The sequence below is a fragment of the Glycine soja genome, chromosome 5 (genome assembly GCF_004193775.1).
Source record: "Glycine soja cultivar W05 chromosome 5, ASM419377v2, whole genome shotgun sequence".
Classification (NCBI taxonomy): domain Eukaryota; kingdom Viridiplantae; phylum Streptophyta; class Magnoliopsida; order Fabales; family Fabaceae; genus Glycine; species Glycine soja.
In genome coordinates, this window is record NC_041006.1 from 35,759,450 (window position 1) to 35,779,007 (window position 19,558).

Sequence of the window (19,558 nt, forward strand, 5' to 3'; positions counted from 1 at the left end):
CAAAGCAAAAACCAACCCAATATTTTCTTCTAATTCTCATCATCTTTGTACATTGAATTTGCCATCTTTTCATAAAATTTAATCTCATCCTCACCATGCTTTTTTCTTTTTTATGTCTTTACTCCTTGTTACTCAAAACAACTTCCTTGTTCCTAGTACAGTACTATTCTTTTCAGCACAAAGATTGGAAGACCATAACGTGCGCCACTGGGACCGTTAATATTCGTTAGTGCTTTTTGTCAGTGCATGAAAATATATACATATATAAATATACATATATTCCCTTCACCTTAAATTTTAATTAAAACCCAATCAAGCCAACCCCATTTTTCTCTTGAACTCACAAGCAGTGATCCACAGGACTCGTCTCTCTAACTAACAACATGGACAATGGTTGCTTCTCTTCTCCACGCCACGATGCTTTTCCAGCTGGTTTGCGAGTTCTTGTTGTTGATGATGATCCAACATGGTTGAGGATCCTTGAAAAGATGCTCAAGAAGTGCTTATATGAAGGTTGGTTTGTTTTACTTCTGTTGTGGTATTGTTTTGTTGCCCAAAAAAAGGAGTTTGAAATCTATACTATGACTGTTGCTTTATTCTATATATCTTCTATAATTGGTTGCTGGTTTTTGATTTATTTGTTCTGAATTTTGAGTGTGTGATGAGATGTGCTCGTGTTGAGTTGTATTATGATGGTTGCATGCGTTTTGGCAGCTTATTTGCTTTGGTCAGTTGTTTCTTTGTGGTTTTAAACTTAGTGTTTCTCAAAGTAGGAAGCTTTTCTTTTCAGTTTTCAATTAAGAGAAAAAAGCTGGGAAGTTTGGATGATAAAACTTATTAAGGTTGAAGGGTGTTATATACTTATAATAAAAGTATCAAAACTTGGGGGGTTTTCTGTTGCCATGAGGCTTCGGCAACATATGGTTCCCAGTGAAGTTTTAAGGAACAAATTGCCCCTACGAAAAGCCATAGAGGGGAAAAATGAAGTCTATGGATCGGGCCGTAGGGTCCGCAGTTCGTGTGGGATCAATTGTTTTAAAAAATTCATGATTATACAGGATTTTAGGTCCGCCCCGCAGGATATGCAGGTTTGGTCCATGGGATTTGTGGATTGGCCCGTAAACCTATAACCACCCGTTAAATCCAACCCAAACCCAATTAATCTTAAAAGTTTAATCCAAAATTTCTTTGCATTTATGTTGAAAATTTATTTGATTGTGTTAAAACTTTTGTAATTAAGTATTTGTTAGAGATTTATTAAGAATTTTTTTAAAAAATATATATATAATTGAGTGTAATTGGCTATCTTTTTAAGAAAAAAAAATATTTATTTTAAAATTATATTTTTTTTTTATAAAAAAATACGTCCGTGGATCCGTCTGTTTGGCCCACGGAGTCCACAGGACGGGAACGATCCAATATTTTAAATCCATGTAAGAGTGCGGGGTGGACTGACTCGGTCTACTGCCAATGCGAGCTTACATAGGTGGGCCTTACGCGGAACGGCCCAGCCGCTTATCCACCCCTAGCATTGTATCGGTGAAAGGATAGTTGTGCACAAGTAGTGGCATTTGAGATTAGTTCTTACGAAATACTAGCAAGTAACTGAATTAATCTGAACAAACAAAACTTTGTGTACACTTTTTGTGGCGGTTAGAAATCCCGAATACTTATGTGTGCAATATAATTGTGGAAAGACCGAGCATCTGTCCTCTGTAGTTGAGTTTGAAATCTCCTGTCTTTAAATGGCAGGTGGAGAAATTCAGCCTTGTGTTGACTTTTATTCATTATGCACCTTTGCACTTCGGGTTCAATTACTTGCACGGATAAGTTGCGCTGAGCTTCAATACTTAGCCTCCTTAATTAGAGAATGGAAATCAAGGATAAGGTTTCTTCTCAATTGCTACCTTTATGGGTACCTTGTAAGATGATAAATTAATGAACCGAAGTTACCAACGTGAAGCGAATGTTTTAATTTGACTGGCCACAATTAAGCAGTAGAAACTGATTTACAAGCACATACTATATATGACACATAAAAACCCCATGCCACTTGAAACATTATCCAATCAGTGATGTGACCTCTAGAGAATGAATGATTTAGAAACCATTGCTTGAGTGTTATGTCAGTCAAGCACTCAAGCTGTTCATGAAGTTGGATTGGGTTGGACTATCCAAAAGCCTGAGCTCAAGAAACTGAGGCTACATGTAATTAAATAATAAGATGGAGGTGTTTCATGCTTTTTATTCGGTGGACGTCTTTAGTAACTTCCAAATTCAAATCCTCCTTCTACCTCTCCTTTTGTTGTTGTTACTATGTTCATGTTAGCAAATTTTCATGAAATTAGCAAATTTTGGAAGCAAGCACATCTTGTGTCTCTTACGTATGCTCTTGTTATGACAACAATTGTTTCCTTCTGACTCATTTCTATTATATGCTTCAGTGACTACATGTTGTTTAGCAACAGAGGCCCTGAAAAAACTTCGTGAAAGGAAAGATGCATATGACATAGTGATCAGCGATGTGAACATGCCTGACATGGATGGTTTCAAACTTCTGGAGCAAGTTGGACTTGAGATGGATCTTCCTGTTATCAGTCAGTTCTCTTTTAATAATACATTCAACTTTTTCTTTAAATGATATCACTATAATTTATTCTTTTATCAAATTGACTTAAAAAGTTCATGCTGACAAGTCACACTTGGCAATGTTATACAGTGATGTCTGTTGATGGAGAAACAAGCAGGGTGATGAAAGGTGTTCAACATGGAGCATGTGATTATCTCCTTAAGCCTATAAGGATGAAAGAACTGCGAAACATATGGCAACATGTCTTTAGAAAAAGGATGCATGAGGCAAGAGATTTTGAAAGTCACGAGGGTTTTGACTTTGAGGGCATTCACTTAATGAGAAATGGATCAGATCACTCTGATGATGGTAACCTGTTTGCTGTAGAAGAAATTACCTCAATTAAGAAAAGAAAAGATGCAGATAACAAACATGATGACAAAGAATTTGGAGATCATTCTCCCATGAAGAAAGCTAGAGTAGTTTGGTCTGTGGATCTTCATCAGAAGTTTGTCAAAGCAGTGAATCAAATTGGATTTGATAGTAAGTTTACTATCAACCTTCCCTACAAAGTATAATTGTGAATTGTGATCATACTGTTTTTGTTAATGTTAACCATCTTATCTTCTATGTACAAGAATATAACAGAATTTCTTTTTGGCAGAAGTTGGTCCCAAGAAAATTCTAGATCTGATGAATGTTCCGTGGTTGACTAGAGAAAATGTTGCTAGTCACTTGCAGGTATATCACTAACTCATATGCGTTGCTTAAGTGATACTATATTAACAGTCCTCAACTATTATGATTGAAAGACTGCCAAATAGGACACTTCAGTCATAATCTTTATTTCAATAAACAGGGCATCTTAATACTCCATATTGTGAGTGATCATTTCTGATTTGCTGTTTCTGTTAGACCTTGAATCATTACGTAGATTCATTCTAAGATACTGTGTGGTTGGAAGAGAAATAAAAGGGAAGGATATGGGAGAGATTTTGATAAAATTTCCTTGTTTGGTTTAGAAGTTTGGAGGGGAGGGGAAGGAAACTCCCCTCTCCAACTTTTGCTGCTACTATAATGTTTGGAAGAATTTATTTTCTTCTTCTCCCTTCCCTTCCTCTGAGTCAATTGGTATATGTTTGTTAGATTCAGAAATATTACAACATAGATGCTGACCCTCATTAAATTAAATGTGAAGAAAGAGAAATAGGAGAGGAAAAACTGTTTAGTGGTCTTTTAACTTTGAAATTCTTGGGGTTCCTTGATAAGAAAAAAATTGTCCTGCAGAAATACAGGCTCTACTTGAGTAGGTTGCAAAAGGAGAATGATCAGAAATCTTCCTCAAGTGGAATAAAGCATTCGGATTCACCTTCAAAAGATCCAGGAAGTTTTAGTATTCTAGACACTGCAAACAAGCAACAAAATGATGTTGCCATTGACAGCTTCAGTTATTCAGATGGAAGTTTACTACTTCAGATGGATGCCACTAGTCATGAAGGTAATCTCAAGGGAATTGTGTCAGAGCCTACAACAGAAAAAAGAAGAGGTTCCACTGGTGACATTCCTGACCCCAAGATACAAAAAAGTTCACAGAAGAGCCTCAATCAACCTTTTACATCTGTAGAGTCATCAGAAGCAAACCATGCAGTCTTTGATTGCACCATACCAACACAGTACTCTTGGAGTGAGTTTCCAAAAGGGCCACTCAAAGAAGAACAGAAGACACTTGTTCAATTAGAGGATAGCCTCAGCCAGTTGCCATTGCATGGTAATGGTACACAGCATCACATTCACGTTGATCAGTCACAATCAATTGCCTCAATTAATTCCAATCCCTCTATAACAGAAGAAGAGGTTGCTGCCAAATTAGAGACCAAACCGTTGTATGCTGGTTACGAGAGTGATTATGTGAGTCCTGTGAGTTCAATAGGATCTGCAGTTGAAGTCTTTCCTAGTCAATCCAAAAGCCTTATGGTGAATGATCAATCTTCAGAGCCCACTTTCACCTCAAACTTGAGCTTGAAGGCTCAGGGATTTAATCGAGATTGCATTTCTGATCTGGATTTTTACCAAAGAAACCTATTATTGGGTGGTGAGGTAGCTTCTGCACCTTTGGAGGAGGACCTGAATTTCTTTTTGCTACAAACTGAATGCTACAACATGAATTTTGGCCTGCAGAATATAGATATGTCAGAGTATTATGATCCAAGGCTTATTGCTGAAGTCCCTAGCCACTTTTATGATTCAGCAGATTATTCATCAGTAGATCAAAGTCTATTCATAGCATGATTGGTCTTGCCCTGCCCTTTTCTGCATCTTCAACAAAAATCCAACTAAATGCACGAAAGGACGATTTACTGTTACTATTTGAACTTTTCTTTTCTTCGTTTCCAAGAAAATCAACTTTAGGGGGCTGGGGTATTCTTTTTTCCAATTAGAAAGGATTTTGATATTTAAGCACAGATAAAAGCGGATGATGTGTGATGACAAACATTAAGCTTATCAATAAGCTTGCTTCCTTTAATAATAACTGAATATTTGGAGAAGCATTTTCTTGTGTTTGTAAGCCCACAGTGGTTCTCAGCAAAGAGTTGAAGGTAATTTTATCCTTGAAAATGCAAAGTAATGCAACTAAAGATCGTTATATATATGTTCCTATATCCTTTGCATAATCAGATGAAACCTAGTTCAGTTGCCGAATTTGTTCAAATTTGGAAATACTCCTTTCCTATGACAAAACTTATTGAAGCCTAGATGTAATTTGTATTTGAGAAGAAAATAGGTCCACAAAATTTTCATTTGAATTTGCATTTTGCCGAGAGTCTGAGTACTTGAGTAGACATTCTAGAACAGGTGTGTTAGTAAACGTGATATTACCTGAAGCTCGTTAATACCTGAGTTTTCTTCAACTAACTTAAAATGTTTAGGACATAGAGGAATTTACTATTTTTTAGATTCATTTTGAAAGATAAAAATGCTTCCAACTTCATAACACTGTCTAAATCTCTTTGATCAACTAGCTTAACTGATGGTTTTTCGCTTCTGTTGCAGTTCATAGTTCATAGTTCAATGCATATTTTCATGATTCCTAATAAGCAGTCAGTTCCTGCCATAGAAAGCTCTGGTGATCCTAATCAAATGGTTGTCCTATGCTCACCATAATTGAAAGATCCTTTTACCACTTCCAGAATAAGAATCCCTGAAATTATAATTGCAGATGGTTATGCACTTATTCGCTGACTTTTTATCCTTCATTAACTTAATTTTACTAAACATGGTTTGATTTAATTTTTTTTATTAGCATTACTTTAACATGACTAAAGCTTAGAAACACACCATAAGTTGGGGTTTCCTTAGCAGAGATAGGGATCTAGTACCAAATGAACTGTTTCACAGATTTGGATTCTTCCATCTTGTTAAATAAAAAAATATGGTCATGAATAAAAAAATACGATTCTTTATCAAGAAAAACTAATGATTAGTTGTAAGACCTACGAAATTACATGTGATAGTAAAAATTATGTTTTTCTCTAACATGACCATAACTTTTTGATAGACCAAATTCTTAATTCATTATTTGTGCACATTGCAATCCAAGGATTTGTAAACTCTTTCTTAGTTACTTTATGAGTTTAATAGTTACGTACTATCATTGATCATTACATTATTATTTAATAATAAATCATCATTGTTATAATTTTTAAAAATAATTATTATAAAAGTCAACAAATATCATCTAAATGAATACTGATTAAATGACAAGATTTTACAGACCTGAATCCTCTCCGGCTCATTCTTTCCAACTCTCTCCAGCCCCTCTATCTCTCTCTACTTTCTCCTAATCTCTCTCTCATCCATTTATTTTTTCTTCCGTTTTCAATTTTTTTTCTGGAGAGGAGGGAATATGACTGTTTGAAAAAAATGGAGAAATAAAATCATTGATACAAGTTTCAACGAAGTGGAATAATCGATCTTGATCTCAGCTGAAACAGGACCAAACGGATTGTTTAACATATTTGGACTCTTTCATGTTGTTAAATAATACTACTAGTATAATATGGTCATGAAGAGAGAGGCACATTTTCTTATCAAGTAAAGACACAATATGATTAGTTGTAAAACCAACAAATTAGTAATCCTAAATAGTTCAGACAAGTGTCTTTAAACTTAGATATACCTTTTTACTTCAACAATGTCAAAGTTAATCCAATATATATACCGAGGTTATTTGGGCAAAAAAAAAAAAAAAGACTTGATTCTTAAAAAATCTACTCTTACACGACAAATGAATAGAGTTATCCATGACAAAATTGCTAGATGAGATACTTGCAAGCTGTGATCTCATTTCTTTTTTTTAATAGATCCAAATTGACCCCTTGATTAACGCATCTGACATCTGTTCAAATTAACATCAATTATGTAAATTTCGGCTTCAACGTACCAAAAACAAAACCCACTTATGCGTGCAGTTAATTGATCAATTTTTTTTCTGTTTTAATTCACTGTAAAGAGAGAAAAGCGTAGCTGCAGGTAAAGGAAAAGATTTTTCAATTTCTTTAGAAAAATGCATTGATCAATCTCATCCTTTAATTTTTTTAGTGCCACATGCATAGAGGCCTAGGTGAGTCAGGTCAAACTCTCTTAACAAGTAATAAAAAATTAACAATAGCATAAACAATATTTCTCCAACTTAACAGACCAAATTCTTCTTTAATTATTCGGGTACACGTTACGTTGCATTGCAGAGATCTCCGATCTCTTTCCTATAATGACTTTACCAGGGCTAATTAAAGAGGTGTTTGGGTTGCCGGTAAGCACATTCCAACTTCACGTTTTCAAAAGTAAAGAATAAGACGTACGTTTGGATCCAAAGTACGTTCGATCAGTGTCTTAGCACCGGTTTTTCAAACATACACTAAGTGTCAAATATTGAGTGCATGTTTGAAAATTCAATGAAAATTTCCTTTTGAGATAAATTTTTTTTTTCATTTTATTTTTAGTGGTTGGATCTGCATTGAAAGTGCGTCAAACACGCAGTAGATCGTAACCTTAACTACCATGTCCAACCGCAGGATTAAGAGAAGCATATTGAAGAAGCTCCACGTCACGCTCAAACCTAATCATGTCTTGCTCCTCCATGTTCACAAGCGCTTCAATCCCACCTCCATCTCTCGTATCCATCAAAACAATGCTATTGGACTCACTAGTGGTGAACCACACCGGTTTTCCCCACCCAAAATCCGCTTCGTACATCGGAAACCTGCACCAACTCGCACAACAAAACATAGTTACTATTTGACTCTCCTCATCATCCGAACCACCAGCCTCGGGAACCGAAGCAGCCTGCTTCAGACACTCCGAGACGAACGGCATGTCCTTATCCTTCGCTCCAAAACTTCTTCGCGTACGTGCCACAAAACTCTCCCAACTCTTGCTTCATTTTGAGCACCTACTCATGCAGCTCCGCTTCCGAAGGGTTAAGCACTAACAGGAACCAAACCAAGTTCCCCAGGCTCTTCTCCGGGAGCGGCGGAACCGTTCTATTGCGGAGGTTCACGGCGGTGCGGAACGACGTCGTCTTGAAACTCAACCCTAGAGCGGAAACCGCGCGCTTGTAGATCAACGCGCTGACAACTTCCACGCGCGTGGGGTTTGGAACGTTGTGGGAGGACACTATGGCTTTGAGGGAGTCGATCTCGGAGGCCTCGAAGACAAACCTTCTGCAAACGGCGTCGTTTTCCACGAACAAAACTTCTGAGAAAACAGGTAAGTTTTCTTGCGGGAAGAGTGAAGCCCCGGGAACTGGGAAGGCAAATAATGACTTAGCTTGTTTAAACAGAAATAATTTTAAAATTAGTGTTTCTTAAAAAAAAAAAGATAAAATTTGTCTAAAAAAAATTACTTATTTTAAATTAAAGTGGTTTAATTTAGACAAATAAATCAGAAAAAAAATTATTTGAACAACTCACATTAGAAAAGAAGTTTATCTTATTAAAAAACTATTTTCTTAAAAGAAAAATAAATTTAAACAAACTCACTCAATGTTTCTGTTTCTTCTTGTTCTTTTTCGCGGTTGAGTGGCCCAGTCATTGATGAAGTTTGAAAGACTGACACATGCACACGCTTATTGCTATTCCTCCGCATGCAAAACAGTTTATTTGAATGGCTACTATAGTTGAAGTTGTGTTCTTCATAGGCTTCCACTGTAGTTCATCGGGGAACAAAGGGTTCAACGATGCTCCCGTGGGGTTCTGGAGAATTGATGATAGTTTGCATCTCAGCCTTGCGACTAGAAAGGACACTCCTTGGTCGTTGCAGTCGATGGAAACTTGATCTCTGTGTTTGCCTGCAAAAGGGTAGTACCGGGACAAGACTTGGGATAAGGATTTCTTGAGATTTGATATTTTGGATGTTTGGCCATGGTTTGTGGAGGAGTTGTAAAAGAAAAGTAAGGGGATGTAGTTGCGAAAAACGATGTGATCTATGAAGGACAGGGGATGAAGGGTTTGATTGTTTCTCTTGATATCAACTCCATTTCCATGCTTTGTATGACTAAAATGACTATGGTATATCAATGGATGCTTTGCCTGCAACAAGGATAACTACTGCTATATATATATATATATTACTACTATCATTAGAATTATATCAATCATCTTAATATTATAATGAAGCAAAGGTAGCTGCATCTTAATATTAATTTTTTAATTATAAATAAATAAATAATGTCTGGTTTGGACCTTTGTTTTTGTTCGTTTCTCGAAGAACCTTCTGTAAGTCGAATCGACATTATTTTCCAAGGCTCGAAACAGAAGAGTGTTGTTAAACTAAATACTAGGATAATTATGTTTAGTTGTTTAAAGTTTAAACACTCCTAGCATATGGCTGTTAAGAAAGGGGAGAAATAAAAAGAAGAAAAAAATTGATACAATAGAGTGGAGAATGAGATGAAGAAATACAAAGAGATCGAGAGATGAAGATGAATGTAGAAAAATTGGGATGCATTTTCTTGTCATTTTTTGTATTGATTCATACAAATCATTGTATAACTTTATTAATGAAATTTATAACAAAATTTATATATAATATTATTTTTTAATTCATATGAATAGAAGATAAATATAAAAAATTTTATAATAATTTATGAGCTGAGTTAGACTCCTTCCCTTAATTAGATATAACATTATAGGTATTACTAATATTATCTTTAATTAAATTTGAAAATTAATAACTACAGTACTATAATACTGGTCTCGGTAGTTAAATAAAATACTCAATTTAATTTAAAAAGAACATTGTAAATTATGTACCATTGGCATTAATGTACAAAGAGAACTTCAAATTGACACTGATTATATCCACTTGCACATTTATTAATTACCAATGATTAATCATTAATAAATTATTTAAATAATAATTAATTGAATCAACTGGTCTATTATTCATCCGCAAGTGGACCCAATGAACATGATGAGGGGTGGTAGTTTTTAAGAATAATTTTAAATTCCCCAACAATATTTTTTATTAATTTTTATTATATTTAAATACTAAATATTTATATAATTTTAAGATGATAAATATATTATTTTTTATTCACTTTTTAAAAAAATATTAAGATAAATAAATACAATTGAAACATTGAAAACATGTCTACTCTAAGAGTGCGTTAGTCATTTTTTAAAAACACAAAATAATAAAAAGTTAAAACTGAAAAAATAAGGATACTACAAATAAAATATAATATTCCATTAGAAAATTTAAAATCATAAAAATATATGTAATATAATAGTATTTCATGTCATAATCAACGCTATTTTATAATTTTAAAACGAGCCGGCCTTGTTTTTCTTAATTATTTTACAATTATTAGTAGTAATAATTTTTTTATGGGCAGTAATAAAAATTTAAAACGACTTTAGGATAATCTCAATATATATTTAAATTTTCCTAATAAACATACTTCTTACACTAGAATTGCACAAGAAAGCATTTTTCTTCTGTCTTTATTGACCGAATATTGAAAATAATAACTTTTGCCCCATTATCTGATGCGCCTTATTTAGATGTGCCAAGCTAGGAAGAGTGGTGTACCAAGTTGATGCACCTTATTTGAATGTGCCAAGCTAGCTAGGAAGAGAGGTATACGGTTGCACAAGTGTAATAAAAAAATACATAAAAAGTGTAAAAACAAATAAATTGTGGAGAGTTTTTTTGTCACATAGATTGGAGGAGATGTTAATCTAAATAGAGATTCTTGTTGATAGTTTGTCATGAGAAACATCATTTGGTTAACTGATTTTCACTATGTGCAACTAACTCATCAAGTTGTTAATACTCAATATACGTGTATTTGAGTGTTTGGGGACACCATTTCATAAGGCACTTCAAATTGATGCTACCATTCACTTGAGTTTCTATACTTTAGACATCATTTAGTGGTGCATGTGCCTCTCAATTTCATAAAAGGGGTCAGTAATTGAGTTTTAATCTCACTCAATTTATTTTAATTGTAATACAAGGACCTTTATTTTACATTAATCTGTGTATTTGACTATTTGGGGGTGCCATTTCATAGGGCATGCACCTCAAATTGATGCTATCATTTACTCGAGTTTTTATACATTAGACATCATTTAGTGGTGCATGTGCCTCTCAATTTCATATAAAAGGTGTCACTAATTGAGTTTTAATCTCACTCAATTTATTTTAATCGTAATGCAAGGACTATTATTGAAAGTTTTCATCTACTTTTTTATTGCAATTAAATTAAAAATAATATAAAATGTTTTATTGTATATATTTGAGTGTGTGAGCATCATTTATTCAGTTTCTATACATTAGAATCCATTTATAGCATGTTTGGATCTGCGTTTATCATCTACGTCTTGCTTATTTATACTTCAAGTTTACAGAAAACGTAGAAGCTAGTGTTATTTCTGCGTGAGTAATGAGAGAGTATTATACATGTATTATAAATCTTTTCCAAACATAGACTTAGTGTTGTGCCTCTCAATTTAATTCGCAAAGGTGTTCGTAATTGAGTTTTAATCCCACTCAATTTATTTTAATTGTTATACAAGGACTATCATTGAAAGTTTTCATTTACTTTCTTTTTTATATTGAAACCCTCCATCTCTCTCTCTCCACACGATGCATCATATAAGAATTTTTTTAAAATGATAATGATTAATCTCAATTATTAAATTAAAATAAAATACTATTAAAATACTTACTTAAAAATTAATTAAAATCTCACGACCCTCAAATTTATAAAAGATCTCACTTAATTATAAAAAAATGATCTCAATTATGTAGGAGAAAGACAAACCTTTAGGTTATATGTTTTGTCAATTTAGAGTTTTCTAACCAATTAATCAGTTAAAAAATTGGTGATAAACTAGTCTATTTTTTTTATCATCACTTTTATGCCACACATACCTATTAGAGATGAAAATGAGTCGAGTCGCTTGTCAAGGGCTTATGACTCAGCCTATCTAAGGTTCTGCTCGGCTTGTTTACTATAAAGGTCAAGGTCAAACTTTTTAGAAAGTTTTTTTAGATAAAAAAGTCAAAGTCAAACTATAAAAAAAGATTGTTAAACTTGACAAGCTGACTTTTTAAGTAATAATAATAGTAAGAAGAATAATAATAACTATTATCTATACTATTTTTATGGCATTATGAATAACAGGATGAAGTGACATAAAGTGCTTAGATAGTTCACTTGTGCATGTGCAAAATTTTCAAAAAGAAAAAAACTTAAGTTAAAGGAATAATGCAACCAGATTAATACTTCCAAAGAAAAAAAATATTTTGTAAAGATATTTTCAGACAATTTAAATATTTTTATTTAGCTATATTAATATAAATCATCTCTAATCTATATATTTTTTAATATTATGTTCTTTTTTTTCATTTTCTTTTGATATACTTTATGTTTTAATAACTTAAATTTAATATGATTTTATTTATCAATTATTTTTGAATTTGTACATTACTTATACGAAATTTTGTAACTTTCTTATTTGAAAAAACAGTGGAAGAAAATTAATAATAATACTGATTTATTGCATTTTTTGAAAATTCGAAAATAAAATTTTATTTTTTCATTTTTTTACACAAATGTTAGAATTGAAAGATTAAATTGGATATTAAAAAAAAAAAAGTTAGGCAACACAAAGAAAGCCCCCGCAGCCAAACCCGACCCGTCTTCTTTCCCGACTGAACCACACAACTCAACAGAACGCAAGTCAATTGGCGTTGGCACGATTCAGAGATTTGGTTCGCTGCCTGAAACCTAATGGCTCCGAAGCCCAAACCGGCGCCGTCGCAGCCTGCTCCTCCTCCTGCCCTCGAAGATCTCTTTACCACGCTCAACCGCCACATCCAGGCTTCCGCATACGACAATGCCGTCAGGCTCACGGATCAGAGTCCGTCAATTAATCTCACTTCTCTTCTCAAACGCCTTTCGTTTTTATCATATCCTAAACCTTCCTTTGTTTTCTCATCGCAGTTCTCGCCATTGCTCCCGGCGACGAGGACGCGCTCCGATGCAAGGTCGTCGCGCTGATAAAAAATGACCGCGTCGAGGACACACTCTCCGCCATTCGGTCCTCTAAGAAGCAGCTCGATGATTTTCATTTCCTCAAGGCACGTCAATTTTCCGCTTTTGTTTCTGCTTTTTCGTCGGTTAATTGTCGAAATTGAAAAACGGATCTGACGATGTGCTTATTGCTATATGAGTTTTGTAGATTTCAAATGTTTACGTGTGTTTAGAGGTTAGGGATTGAATTGGAGATAAATAAAATAAAATAAAAAGCTGGTTGAAGTGCAAGAAGCATGGAATTGCGGGATACTGGATGGAAATGGCAAAAAGCATGTTAATAAGTGTTGGGTAATGAACCCTCCGACAAACAAAATTACGCACACCCACAAAGGATCGTGAGAACACAACAAATATTACACCATAGAAATAATAATAACAAACACAAGAATTAACGTGGTTTGACACCTCTTGTCTATGTCCAAGTAACTGTCTCAAAAAGTATTTCACTATCACAAAAATGATTACAAAATTATAACCCACCTAAATAGTGTATCACTCTACAAATCCGAATACCTCACTCAATGGTTACAAGAAATGATAACACTTTCACACAAAACATTTTTCTCTCAACAAAATGACTTTGTTTCACACTCTCTCTTTTCACACAATCTCTCTTCATGTGTTATTTTTCCATTAATTCACTTTTCTATTTATAGTGAAGATTGTTACCAACTATAGTAAATAAGTTATCTTGAAAGTTAAAACAAAAACAACTCTCAATGCACATATTTAAATAATCTTCATCTAGTAAAATACAATCTTTCACTTTGCATTTAAGCCACCTGAACCTTAGTGATAAAAATTTAATTCCCAATATGCATATACCTTATCTTTTGGGTTGAAACTCTACAATAAAAACGGAGGGTTTTAGGTTAGTAGACAAGGAAGGGTTTTACAATTAGGATGGAAAGAGAAAAGGGAATAATAGTGCAGATTATCCTCTAGTGTCATAGTAAGTGTGAACTTGTGACTGCAAGAGAAATTGAGGAAGGAGGAAGGAAAAAGATTTAGGCAGCATTCGTCCAATCAAACTCAAACAAGCAAATTGTTATTAAGTCATTATCAAATGTCTGATACTGAAGTCTGACCTTTTTGTTTTGAGTTTTTTTTTATGAAATTGAACCATTCTGCTGCTGTATGTGGGACTCTTAGCAGCTTTTTCCAACTGATGTTTGTTATTTGGATACTTAGACGAGGAAATTATAAATGAGTGAACTCGATTGTCAAGAAAAATAGTTTGATTTTTAGGTGATTTGTTATTTTTTGCACGTTCGTGTTTGATGTATTTGTTTTCCATTTATTTGATTTACTTAAATTGGTTATATTAATTGTTTCAGTATTTCACTGTGCCTGTATAATTTGTTTTCTTTTTACAAATTCAAGTCCATATGCAGGCTCCACTTCTTTTAAAAGAAAACCATACAGATTCAATTGTTTTGAAAGGTTCATGCACTCAAGCATGTAGATATTTCACAGAAAACTTTGTTTGAGTTCTTCATACCATTGCTTCATGCATGATCTAATAGAAAAGATGAATGCTTACCATTGATTGCTGTTTTTTACTTTGTTGTTTCTAAATAGGCATACTGCTTATACAGACAAAACAAGTTGGATGAAGCTTTGGAGTCTTTGAAAAGACAAGAGAGCAATGATGAAACAATGCTTTTGGAATGTCAGATATTGTATCGTCTTGGGAAAATGGATGCTTGCTTAGATATCTACCGCAAGCTCCAAAATTCCAAGATTGATAACATGGAAATAAATTCTGTTGCTGCTCTAGTTATGTCTGGCAGGTCATCTGAAGTTCAAGGAATGCTGGATTCACTTCGGGTTAAGGCAACAAGCAGCTTTGAATTGGCATACAACACTGCTTGTTCATTAATTGCAAGGAATGAGTACACAGATGCAGAACAACTCTTATTGTCAGGCCGAAGGTGATATGCTATTTTGATTATGGAAATCATGATATTGAAGAAATTTACCTGCATTTTCATGGTTAATATATAATACTAATATACTATAGTATAACAATCTCCTCCCCCCCCCCCCCCCCCCACCCCACCCCCTCTTTGTCACTGGAATGTGAGTGTGGCATGTCTGACTTATCAGTTGCTATATACCATATCTACGGCACTTTTGGAGCTTGTACCTGCGAATTCTAGAACTTTCTTTAGAAATTTAATGCACTTGAAAGTTATGGTACAAACTTACATTTTTTTTATCTTCACCAATAGTAATTAGGTCCTTTAAGTTGGGAAATCAAATATGATTGGAATGTGGGGTGTGAGTAAAGAACTCTCACGTTGGAAAAGCATGGACAAATTGAGGTCCATATAAAGTGAAAAGATCCATGAACATAATGCCTCATGGTTTTGGGTTGAGATATGGTATCTGGCCCATTGCTGTGATCTTGGCAAGCCCACTGGATTCAAATCTCCCTGGTGTTTCTTGAATCTGGATGCCCTCGATCCTAATAAGTGGTATTAGATTTGATGGTTTGACTTGGAAAAAGATTGGATAAACTGTAGTTGATGAATGGTGTTAAAAGTCATGTAGCTTGTTGTGTAGCAACATGTTGATTAAGATGTGGCTCTTGTTAAAAGTGGATTTGATGCTCAGTAAAAGTTGAATACCAGAGGAAAGGCTTCTACTCGAGGGGTAATGTGAAGGACATCTTAGAAGCATTAATGGTGACAGATAAGGTTATGTGTATCTAGTAGTGAGTAGAGAGACCGTAAGTATTTATTTATTGTTTGTGATTTTTGGAAGATAACAATTCCTTCTTCCATTTGATTTTGAGGAGCTTGGTTCTCAAGCTGGATCTGTTATAAATTTCCAAGACATTCATCAAAGTAGAGATTTGTTGAGATTAGGATTAGTTTTGTGTATGGTTAGGTTATCCTTATTAAGTATTGTTGGCGATTTAGGAAATCTAAGGAGGTATTTGGTTTGACTGTTTTCTGTTTTCATTTTCACTGGAAATAGAAAATGATTTGGCTGTTTTCTGTTTTCATTTTCACTTGAAGTTCTATAGTGTTTCTATCTTAATTTTCTTGTTTGACAAGTGTGCGAGTGAGAAACTTTTGACTGTAATTTGGGGGACATCCGTCCAAACAAATTTGTACCAGAGCTCTGATCTGGGAGCTATGGTTCTGGATCCAAAGGTGAAAAATATGGGGAAACTAGAAATGAGGCACAATCTGAATTTCATAGTTGATTGTTTTAATTTAAATTTAAATTTGCTTTGATGTCATTGTTTGTTTTACTTCCTTACTCATTAATTGATAACCTATTAAGTTAAGCCATATACTTATGTTTATTCATATATTTTGGATCAGAATTGGTCAAGAGGTCCTGATGGAAGATAACTTGGCTGATGATGAGATAGAAATTGAATTGTCTCCTATAGCTGTACAATTAGCCTATGTTCAGCAGGTAAAAGTTTATTTCTCCTTCAAACAAGTATTATTTTTTCAAAGAGCTGGAAATATTAATTTATCATGGATGAACAGCTTCTTGGGCGTAAGCAAGATGCTATTGAAGCTTATACAGATGTGATTAAACGAGATATGGCTGATGAATCATCAATTGCGGTGGCCGTGAACAATCTTGTTTCACTGAAAGGTCCAAAAGATGTTTCTGATAGCCTAAGGAAACTTGATCGATTAAAAGACAAGGAGAATCAAAGCTTTCGACTAGCTCCTGGACTAGACTTGAAACTTTCAGCAAAAGAAAAGGAAGCAATATATGCAAATAGGGTTCTTTTACTTCTTCATGCCAATAAGAATGAGCAGGTCTTTCTTCTTTCTCTGTCTTGTCCTTCTTGAATCATCAATTGTGTATCCGTTCTTTCTTTTGAAACTGGGCAAGGGAGCATACTGTTGATCATTACTGTACTATTAAAATTTGTAGGCACGAGAACTTGTTTCTGCATTACCAGACATGTTTCCAGAAAGTGTCATACCAATATTTCTGCAAGCTGCCCTCTTGGTTAGAGAGAACAAAGCTGGAAGGGCTGAGGAAATACTAGCACAGTTTGCTAGTAAGTTCCCTGATAAGTCCAAAGTTGTTCACTTAGCCCGGGCTCAGGTAGCTGCTGCTGCTGGCCACCCACATATTGCGGCCGATTCTCTGACTAAGATATCGGATATCCAACACATGCCTGCTACTGTTGCCACCCTTGTGTCTTTAAAAGAACGAGCTGGTGACATTGATGGTGCAGCTGCTGTGCTTGACAATGCAACTAAATGGTGGTCCAATGCTATGACTGAGGACAATAAGCTCAATACTATAACGCAAGAGGCTGCTTTGTTCAAGCTGAGGCATGGGAAGGAAGAGGAAGCTGCTCAACTCTATGAGCAGCTCGTCAAAAGCCAGGGTAGCATAGAAGCACTAGTTGGGCTGGTAACAACAGTTGCCCGCATGGATGTTGCTAAGGCAGAGCTTTATGAAAAGCAACTGAATGCTCTACCTGGTTTAAAGGGAATTGATGTGGACAGCTTGGAGCGTACTTCTGGAGTGAAACAAGTTGATGCTCCTCGTGTTAGTGTCGCTGAAACATATGAGGAAGGAAAGAATAAAACAAAATCTAAGAAAAAGAGAAAGAGAAAGCCAAGGTATCCTAAAGGTTTTGACCCTGCAAATCCAGGTCCTCCCCCAGATCCAGAAAGGTGGCTTCCCAAGAGGGAGAGATCAACATATAGGCCCAAGAGGAAGGACAAAAGAGCTGCTCAAGTGAGAGGGTCTCAAGGTGCTGTAGTTAGAGATAAGCATGATACTGGTGCCTCATCTAACAGTTCAAATCTAAAATCAAACCAGGGAACCTCCAAAGGAGCTGCGCAGAATGCAGTTTCCGAGCAAACCAAGCCTTCATCCAAGTCAAGAAAGAAATCGAGGAATTAAATAGGATCATGGTTTTTGATGAACTTTTTTATTTGACAATTTGTTAATGCTGTTTTCAATGACTAAGATGAGGGTCCATACATACACTGTGGTCTGTGGGTTCTAATTCAAAACCGTCAGTTTTGGTTCAAGGAATGAGTATATCTGTTAGATGCAAGCATCAATGTGCAAGTTTGTCGTGCGTAGTTTGTTTGAGTTTATGGGAATCATTGAAATATCACCTTTCTGTTGCTGAACGCATTATTTTCTTTGATTTGGCTGTGCTCTTTTCCAATGCCTCCAGACCTCTAGTATATTGTGGGCGTAAACTTGCACTATTCTCTAATTATATATTACAATAATGTATCAAAGTTTGAATACTTAAAGATTGTATATTATAATACTTATAGGATGTCGCATTGATGGTTTGTCAAATGAATGTTATATTCTTTTGCAACATTTTTTTACTAATTATTTTAAGAGTGTAATTTTAATGCACTGAGTAGGGGTAATCATATATTACCGAATTAGTATAAACCTTATCCATACGGCTGAGATCCATATAAGTGACAACCCTAGAAACCCAAAAGGATAGTCTCTTTTTGTGCGCGCCATAAAGAAAAATTACCACTGCTTATCAACTACCTGTGTATTGTTACTCCCTCTATAGAGGTACTACGAATCTCAGGTATTATCACCTTCTCATTGACTCATTTCTTGTGTCCCTGTTTAGTAAGTGTCAAAGTCTGGATTGACTTTATGGGGGCATAGTTGTCGAGACATAGCAACTTTTAATGAATCATCTTGACACTAGATCTTCAAAACTCCATACTGAATTGGTAGCATAATCAGGGTCTCTTGTTTTTATTATTGTTACTGCAATTTTATTGTTATTACTGAATTAGGTAATATAACCTCAATTTTGGTTATGTAGCTTTAATTGGGCTGTATAGCTTTAGGGAGACTTTTGTATCACACTTTTGTAACATGGCATAACTTATGCTATTGCCTATTGTCTAGCTTAATTTGTTCTACTTTTAATGAATTCCAATTTTCATACCATAAAAAAAAGTCAGTGTGTTGTAAATATGCTAGTTCCTCCTTTATCATTCTCTGCTAACTCAAAGTAAAAGAAATTCTTAATAGTTAGTCAATGGAGACGATCGAGGTCATGATCATCTGCTTGTATCAGAATCTACACTCATATCACTAATTATAGAGCAATATATATTTAAAATGTAAATAAGTTGGTTTTTTTAAAAGGTCTAGAATCTCGAACAAACAAATAGAAAGTGTATTCTCCTCATCATAATAAACTAATATAGTTTAAGAAAGAACTTGGTCTACTTTAATATCATTTTTCTCTAGGTCTAATACTAAAGGGTTGTGTATTTTTCTAGAATTAAATCGACTTATGAGTTAACTTTGTACCCCATATTTAAAGATTTATTTGGTTTTGGACCAATAAGTATGTTTGGATGAGCGTGAGAAAAAATTGCTTT

The 19,558-nt window shown here is 34.6% G+C and overlaps 2 protein-coding genes and 1 pseudogene across 4 annotated transcripts; 2 read left to right on the forward strand and 1 right to left on the reverse strand.

Moving 5' to 3' along the window:
- Positions 1 to 284: 284 nt before the first annotated feature.
- LOC114412799 (two-component response regulator ARR11-like) lies at positions 285 to 5,118 on the forward strand. Of its 3 annotated transcripts, none has more exons than XM_028376850.1 (5): positions 285 to 513; positions 2,445 to 2,597; positions 2,720 to 3,112; positions 3,237 to 3,310; positions 3,857 to 5,118. In XM_028376850.1, exons 1-5 carry the CDS (start codon positions 384 to 386, stop codon positions 4,856 to 4,858), a joined length of 1,752 nt encoding a protein of 583 aa, XP_028232651.1. In that variant the 5' UTR covers positions 285 to 383; the 3' UTR covers positions 4,859 to 5,118. The 3 variants fall into 3 exon arrangements, with proteins under 3 accessions (XP_028232651.1, XP_028232650.1, XP_028232652.1); XM_028376849.1 differs by having other exon boundaries at positions 289 to 513; positions 3,234 to 3,310; XM_028376851.1 differs by lacking the exon at positions 285 to 513 and adding an exon at positions 2,150 to 2,208 and having other exon boundaries at positions 3,234 to 3,310.
- A 2,092-nt stretch (positions 5,119 to 7,210) lies between these two features.
- Positions 7,211 to 9,160, reverse strand: LOC114412800 (annotated as a pseudogene).
- Positions 9,161 to 12,738: 3,578 nt separating this feature from the next.
- LOC114412801 (signal recognition particle subunit SRP72-like) lies at positions 12,739 to 18,491 on the forward strand. The gene is made up of 6 exons (XM_028376852.1): positions 12,739 to 12,999; positions 13,083 to 13,219; positions 14,757 to 15,109; positions 16,514 to 16,610; positions 16,688 to 16,969; positions 17,088 to 18,491. The coding sequence occupies exons 1-6, from the start codon at positions 12,870 to 12,872 to the stop codon at positions 18,075 to 18,077; spliced, it is 1,989 nt and encodes a 662-aa protein (XP_028232653.1). The 5' UTR covers positions 12,739 to 12,869; the 3' UTR covers positions 18,078 to 18,491.
- The last annotated feature ends 1,067 nt before the right edge of the window (positions 18,492 to 19,558 follow it).